At 37.4% G+C, this 8,759-nt stretch overlaps 1 protein-coding gene across 3 annotated transcripts in view; it reads left to right on the top strand.

Annotated features, from left to right (window-relative positions):
- The window catches only part of LOC109708464 (bifunctional levopimaradiene synthase, chloroplastic-like), a 39,418-nt gene extending 36,659 nt beyond the window's left edge, over positions 1-2,759 (top strand). For all 3 annotated transcript variants that reach the window (XM_020230221.1, XM_020230230.1, XM_020230236.1), the window contains one exon: positions 2,015-2,759. In XM_020230221.1, coding sequence (XP_020085810.1) covers positions 2,015-2,563 — 549 coding nt within the window. In that variant the 3' untranslated portion in view covers positions 2,564-2,759. The remainder of the gene's footprint in view (positions 1-2,014) is intronic.

Genomic DNA, 8,759 nt, shown 5'->3' with positions numbered 1-8,759 from the left:
ATATATATATATATATATATATATATATATATAGAGTTGAACTGGGCTACTATTAGTAGCAAAATCCCATTGTTGCTACCAGTTTTTTAGCCTTTGGATCAACTCTTTTTATTATTTCTAACCATTGGATTAAATACTATAACCCAGTGGGGACCACTCAACCCTAGGGGGACCACTCAACTCTAACCGACTAATATCATCCTGACCCTACAATTTTTCATCCAAGGATTAAAAACTTGATAGCAAAAAGAGTGTTTTACTATTGATAGTATTCCAGCCTAATTTTATATATATATATATAATTGAGCTAGAATACTTTTAGAAGATCACCCACTTGGTGCTTCTAGATTTCTAGCCCTTGGATCTACACCTTGATTACTAATAGTCTTTGGATCAAACACTATTCCACCTACCACCACCTACCACCATTATCTCAACCCTACATTTCTTCATCCAAAGGTTAAAAACTCAAAAGCACCATCTCTTTGGTGCTTTTGGAAGTATTCTAGCTCAACTCTCTCTCTCTCTCTCTCTATATATATATTAAAAAAATAAGGGTCAATCTAGATGTTTTTTTAAAAAAATTCTTCCACTGTGTAGAGCGGTGTCAACAAATGCCTATCCAATTCCTTCTCTCTTTCTTCTTTTAATTGTCTAACCAATTTTGTAAAGCTGTTCAAAATATCCCATACCCAATCACGACCCTACCCAAACGCTGCCCAAACTCAAATCGGACCCGATAAAAAATAGACAGTATATAGGTAAAAAATATTATACATTAAAATTTCGGGTATGAAACCGGATACTTTATATCCATACCTAACTTGGTTCCGACCGAACCTGACCTTTTTAATGGGTATGGTCCAGAAGAGTTTTCAAATTCAAACTCGGACCCAAATCCAAACCCGTTGAAATACCCGACAATAAATAAAAAAGAATTGAAGTTGAGGGATCAAAATTTCAATAGAACTTATAGATGAAGGGTCCCCGTATATTTTCATCTTAGTGAGAACTTTACTCGTCTTGTTTACTCCTTTTTTTATTTTTTTATTTTACTCATTTTTTTTAATTTTAGCTATTTATTACTTGAATCTTTATTTTGAACGAATTTTATTGGACTTTGTGCAACTAATTAGTTAGTGACTTTTTTATAGTGAAATGTTTATGATTTGTCTATATCCGATCTAGACCCGACTTGTATTTGATTTATATCCGATCTTAAACAGATAGTATACGGATAGTCACTAGCGAGACCCACTCAAATAGACTTGATGAAAATATTATTAACTTAAATATCTAGACCCGGACAAGATTCGAAGTTAAATGAGTAGGGTTTACGTTTTCTTTTCTATCCATTTTTTTAGAGTACAAATATAATATATCAACTATCCAGACCCGGCCCGACCCGCAGCCACCTTTACAATTTTGTTCTAAATATTCTGATTAATCTATCTCAATTTGTTTCAGCATGCAATAGTCTTATAACAATTGGGCTATATATCAAATATTCATTTACTTTGTAAAAACTGTTTGAATTATTTTATTGGTTGTGATACCCCTTGTTAAGAACGGTTCCGGCCCAACCCAATCTCACTTGGCCCATACAGCAGATAATTATAATCCTACAAATTTTAGCCCATTTATTTATATTGGCAATATATATCAAAACTTTCTACACAACAACAAAATATATTTTAAACGACACTTTATTCTAACATTTTTAATATTTGGTATGGACTGACACCATAATTAAGCGTCACCAATAAATGTATTCCGACATATTTACTTAACTACTTTTTACTCGACGCTTTTACGAGCGTCGGAGTTATTTTTGCCGACACTTTAAAACGTCGCTAATTTCAAATTTCTAGTTCATGTATAATTATTCTCACCTGTGAATTATTCACATCCTGCGTGATCCAAATCAATATAATTCGCACCTATCTATAGTATTTAAAGTAGATTTTGAAAAATCAATAGTTCTAATAATTACCATTCTACCTCTTTTTGTCAGTGGGACGATGGATTGGCTGCAGTTACAACTGAAGCGAAATGGCGGAGCACGCGGCACGTGCCGACATGGGACGAGTACATTCGGATCGGGCGAGCGACCATCGCCGCCGACCCCTGCGTCTGGTGCGCGCTCTTCCTGATGGGCCACCCGATCACCGACGACATCCTCCGGTGCATCGGCCCGAACACCCGCTTCATGCAACAGGCGGCCCTCGTGGCCCGTCTCTCTAACGACCTCGCCACGTTCCGCCGCGAGGCGTCCTGCGGAGAGATGGCCTCCGCTGTGAATTGCTACATGCGGGACCACCCCGGCGAATCGGAAGAGGAGGCCGTGGCGGCCATCGATCGGGCCGTCGACTCTGCCTGCCGGGAGCTCGAGTGGGAGCTCTTCAAGTCGCGGGCCGTCGTGCCGGAGTTCTGCGCGCGCGCGGCTCTCAACTTCGCGCGGACGATGGCTTTCTTGTACATGAGGGCCGACGCTTTCTCCAGCGCGTGTGACGAAGAATATGAGGGTCTCTCCCAGGATTATATGTCTGGCTCCATAGCATAAACACTTCTTGCAATCGCAAGCCTTTCAAATAGTAATTTATTATTATTTTTTTTTGATTAAACTGGGGTAAACCCTATTTTACAAAGGATAGTAATTTATTATTATTATTATTATTATTATTATTATTGGGTTGAGACCTGTCACTTGTGAGAGAGGAATAGGAGTATATCAAATAATGGGCCTTTTTAATATAATAATAGAGATAATAATTACCTATATATTTCTCAAAATTTTTGAAATATTATATATATATATATAGAGAGAGAGAGAGAGTGAGTTTGACTGGACTACTATCGGTAGTAAACTGCTCGGTTTACTACCGATTTGTTTTTGATGATAGAGCTTCCAAATCGACGATCGGCATCGTTGAACATGATCTAGACCATTTAAATTATTTAGAAATCAAATTTCATGATTTTTTGGCATCACTAACTGAACGATCAAAGGGTCACAAAATCTATAATTTTAATGGCCGATATGGTGTGTTTGCTCGTTTAACGGTATAGAAGAGTTCAAATCAACTAAATTTTTGTTAAAAAATTCTTCAAACTATTTAAAATAAGATCTAGACTCTAGATCTCAAATATAAAAAATTGTATTATGAAAATTTTTTGAAGGATATTATTTCCAGCCATATCATTTTCTTCACAATTGACGGACAAGAGACCTGATCGAACAATGTGTGACACTATTAGATTTAAACAGATATTTTAATAGTTATGATCATGTTAACGGTACCGATGATAATTATGACTCTATAATCGAAAACATGGTATAAACGGAGCGTTTACTACTAGTATTCTAGCAATCTCTTCTGTTTATGATATTAATAGATATATATATATATATATATTATATATTAAATTATGCTAATATACTATTAATGTACAAGCACTGTGGTACTATGTGACGTTTCATCTGGGTTCGAGAATAAAAGGAATGATGCGGTTAGGATAATACAAGTGGTCCCTAAGGGTTGAGTGGGTGGTTGTTTAATAATATAATATAACGATGGAAATGATCAAAGGGTATAGTCTAACGGTAAAAATCAATAGTTAGGGTTGACTATACAATAGTATCCGTATCGGACATAATATATATAATATATAATATATTATATATATATATAATTATATATTATATAGAGATAGAGAGAGGCAGAGGGAGAGAGAGCGAGAGAGATGAGAGTGTGGCTACTATGCCCTTCTTGAAGAACGGAGCATTCGCGTGTTCCGATAGTTTCGATTTGCGATTTTCGATTCGTCGATCGGTCTTCGTTAAACTGATCTAGAGTATTGCGAAGTACTGAAAATAAATTTGCAATTTTTCGAGATTCCATTTTCTTAATGATGAAGGTCAAAATAATCAATTTTAATGGCTGGTGAGGACCGTTGGCAAGTTTAACGGTGTAGAATATTAATATCATATGAATTTGAATAAAAATTACTTTATATACTATTAAAAAGATATATTTTTGATCTAAAATTTTAAAGGCCGTTTGGTTAGAGTTATGTAATATTATGTCAGACCGGTATGATACGTTGGGCGAGAACGTCGAAGAATCGCCGTATACAAGGATTTCGACTGTATACGAAGCGTAGAGCCTGTAAAAAACATACTACAAAGTAGATAGAGCTTGCTCAAAATAATATGAGTTTCATATACATAGCTAGAATCCAAATAACAAGGTACTCGCACTGCGATTAACACTATGTACATAAACTCCAAAACAACAACTACCTGCAGTAGGGAAAAGCCTCTAGCTCTGACTGTCGGGTAGGGCTCTAGCTCACAACGCCCTTGCCTCGATCCTGGTCGGCGGAAGATGCAGCAGCCGGCACCTGTGGCTCTGCAAAACATAAGTAACAACTGGGCGTGAGAACTACTGTAAAAACAAGTAGTCCTCAGTGGGTACCGCCCAATACGACATCGGTCACCCACTAAGTCTACAGAAGGGAGCTAGGATAGAAGGAAAGCAGGAAGCACACTCTACCGCTATCATCCACTACACTATCATGCTCTATACTAACCAACTGTAGGAAATGTCAAATCTGACCCAATCCAAATCGGGACTGTAAGCATACTCGTCCCCGGGACTGTGAATACACCCGTCCTTGCCCCGCTGCGACTATCGGCTCTATCCACACTAACTGGTCCGTGGAGAGCAAGTCCAACTGGCATGAGTGACACCAACGCAAAAGCACAAAGCCTGACTCCGGAGTGGCACTCGTGGGCGCTACCCAACCGAGTATGCAGCGTATCTCTGTCGAGCTCAAACAGGCTCTAAAAAGCCATAGTCAAGAAATCGACTCTAACTGGTCTAACAACCAACAAGTAACGTGCCCTCGGCACAATCAGACGCCAAAAAGGCGATACGGGTCCACCGTCAACCTCAACGGCACCTAACAGTCCGGAACAACCTGAACGACCCTGTAAAAATTCACTCGGCACACCAGCACGAGCGTAAATGTATTCTAAACTACCTGAAGTACTCGTCTCGAAGATACTGCGACAGTACAATTTAATCACGGCTCCTAGAGCTAAATCAGGCAGTTTAATCAAGTGACAGGTCCAAATCGCAGGTTTTCTCCTAATTCAATTTCCAAGTCCAACATGTATAACCTATTCAATTTATTACCACATGCTCCAAATTCAGATATGAAATCTACCATTAAATCCATGAATTCGAGCTAGAATAGATTATCCAAAAATCGAAACTATACATGTCGACGAATGTGAACTTAGGAGTAAAACCGATGTAACCCACCTAAAAAGCTAATCCCTGGCAGCGAGGGACTCCTTCTGGTGTAGAGCAATCTGCTGGATCACCCGGAACCCGCCGAGTACAGAAATCGCCTAAGCTCGAGCTCTACGCAACAAAATTCACCAATTCAGTCCAGAAATTTCAGCGGTGAGGTACAACAGGGATTTGACCAAGCTAACCTTCACCAAATCCAGCAAGTAAGGGCTTCGTGGATTCCTCTCGAAGTCCTGAATCCAACAAGCCAAGTCTCGTCGCAATCTGATGCTCCTACGTCGAGAACGAGCCAAAATACCGACAGTCGACGAAGAAATCTGCAGCAGTGGCACCCGAGCCCGAAAATGATGAAATTGAAGTACTTGGAGGGATGCCCACAGGTAAAAATACGACAACCAATACCTTGAAGCAGCACGACGTCAAAGATGGCGAAAAAAAACAACTCGCCCGACCTCCTCGCAGCAACACGACGACGGAAGTATGCTCGAACGGCTCCGCGGCGCGACGTCGGCGACGAATCCGAGCTCCCTCTTGCCTTCAACCGGATGAGGGAGTTAGAGAGATGGATAAAAGCAGCTAGAAGACCTCTCTCACTCTCTCTACACTAAGCTATATAGAGGGGAGTGAGGGGTGATACAAACGAGGGATAAAATTACACATTTAGCCCTCTACCTACTCCCTTGTACCGGTACACGGGATCCTGTACCGGTACAAAAGCCAACCCGAGAGCATTTGAGCTGTTTCACGCTGGTTGTACCGGTACAGCCACTAAGCTTGTACCGGTACAGCAAGCAGAGAATGCTGCTGTTTGCAGAATTCTTCGCGATAAGTTGCCCTGGCGTCGCACGGAGTCCGTTTTACGTCTATTTGACACCAACGCGACTCGGACTTGTCCTGACACTCTCCAGAGCTGTCGACAAGCCTCCACAGTCAAACACCAGGGATCTCACAATTACAAAATATCTCGACATATCCAGGTATCTTGGATTTCGGCGTGAGATTACTACTGATGCTGCATTAGCGCGTTTGGTTTAATGCAGTAATGTAATACTAGATTACAGTGTTTATAGCATTAATATGTTTGGTTCAGTTTATAAAATTTAGTAATCCTGACATAAAAGTATAGTTTTTTCCAAAATTGCCCTTGTTGTGGTCATTTGAATATTATTTTTTGCGAAAGTGACGAATGGAGGGAAGGAGATCGTGATGATTACCTGGGAAGACGACGCAATATAAGATGATGGATGTTCGTGCGAGAGAGAGAAAGAGATAGAGATAGAGAGAGAGAGAGAGAGAGAGAGAGAGAGACATACGTGTGAGAGAGAGAGAGCGAGAGAAAGCATCGTGCGAGAGAGAGGGGGGAAGGAGAGAGAGAGATGAAAATAATGCTGCTAATTAGATTTGGGATTGTTGGAGAGTAAAATTGTTATTTTACATAATATATAGTATTAACGGGTTTCAGTAATGCAAGATACACGACCCCCATCCCGTTAATATTTTCGATGTAATCCTGCTCGATTTGTAATGCTACATTAACGACTGATTACATAGCGGATTAACCAAACACAGCTATCCTGTCAGGATTGCTTGTAATCCTGCCAGGATAACTCGAACAAAACGCACCATGTCATATTATCACGTTTTGTAAGATTTTTATTTTCAACCGTTGATTTTAAGCCCCTTAGTTCACTAGGCAAAAAATATCAAAAAATTACAAAATTTATTTTCTAGATACTTCAAATACTGTAGATCAAGTTTAACGGAGCCGATCGACTATTCGAAAGTCGCAACATCAAAAATGACCTGGAAGTATGGGAGGCTCCGTATTTCCAGAAGCATAGTAGCCTCACTCTATATATATATATATATATATATATATATATATATATATATAGAGTTATGCTGGTATACTATCGGTAGCACGGAGGCCTCCATGCTACCAAGTTGTTTTCAATGATGCGGCTTCCAAATCGACGATCGGTTTCGTTAGACTTGATCTACGCTATTGAAAGTATTTGAAAACTAAATTTCATAATTTTTCGACATCATTTGGCTAGTGATCAAAATGTCTCAAAATTGACAATTTTAATGGTAGATGTGATGCGTTTGTGAATTTAACGGTGTAAAATAATCCAAATCTAATGAAATTTTTATAGAAAATTTTTTTTACTATTCAGAATAAGATCAGTACCTCTAATCTTAAATTCAAGTATTTTATCATCATTTTTTATGAGACTTTTATTTTCAGCCGTTCATTTTTAGACTACTCGTTTGATAGGTAAATGATACCGAAAAATTATGAAATTTAGTTTCCAAATACTTTCAATAGTATAGATCAAGTCTAACGGAGCTGATCGTCGATTTGGAAGCCGTATCATTGAAAACAACTTGGTAGGACGGAGGCCTCCGTGCTACCGATAGTATACCAGCCTAGCTCTATATGGATTAAACTAGAATACAATCAATAGCACGAAGCTATTGATGCTATTGATTTTTTAGCCCTTGGATTGAGAAATGGATGGTTAGGATGACGTGGGCCAACCCCGACGTTAATACCCGTTAAGTTATTTCATATTAAGAATTAAATTTCTACCCGAGTTTAAAAAAAAGCCAAAATACCTTTTTTATCTGTAACATAAGGGCAAATAAGAAAAGTTAGTATTTGTAAAAGGATATATTTAAACCGACGAAAAATCAAAATACTTTTTTGACCTAACTTAAGAATAAATTAAAAAAAGTTGGTGACGTAAAAGAGTATATTTGAAAGTGAAAAACAGTAATTTCACAGAGATAACGATTTATCCTAATTGTTTACTAATAAATTTTAATTCTATGGGCATATTTGAAAGAATTTGGAATGTTTACTTTTTATATTAATCTTTTAAGATGGGTAATAATTAAGAAAGTGAAACTTTTCAAAAATATATAAATAATTGCCCATATCTATACTACTTATAACGCGTGAGTTTTGCTTTTTTTTTTCCTTTCCGAAAATGTATCTATGTTTTTTTAGTAATACTTTCGTTTCCAGTAATTTTTATTCATTCGTTTCAAATAATTTATCACATACAATTTATTCTCAAATATAGATCTTAGCTTTTGCCATTAATCTCATCTAACGTCGAATTGTGACATAATATTCTCGCACACGTAATATCCGCTATCTCCTATTTACGCATTTGAATTTAAAGATTAATTTAATTTTCTCTACTAATAGTTAGTTTTTTTATTAACTTTTTATTCATTGCAACCAATAATAAAAATTAAATTTACATTTAAATATTTATCTATTTTTCTTATTTGAAATTTTTATATCATTTGAAATTTAGAGTTGAAATTAATTATATAATTTAAATTTAAATTTAAAAATATTAAATTAAAATTAAAATTTGAGTTTCAGTCATGAATTAAATATAATTTTAGATATTAAATTTGAAT

Source organism: Ananas comosus, linkage group 1 (genome assembly GCF_001540865.1).
Source record: "Ananas comosus cultivar F153 linkage group 1, ASM154086v1, whole genome shotgun sequence".
NCBI lineage: Eukaryota > Viridiplantae > Streptophyta > Magnoliopsida > Poales > Bromeliaceae > Ananas > Ananas comosus.
The sequence above is the reverse complement of the archived record's forward strand: the minus strand, read 5'-3'. Positions and strand labels throughout refer to the sequence as shown.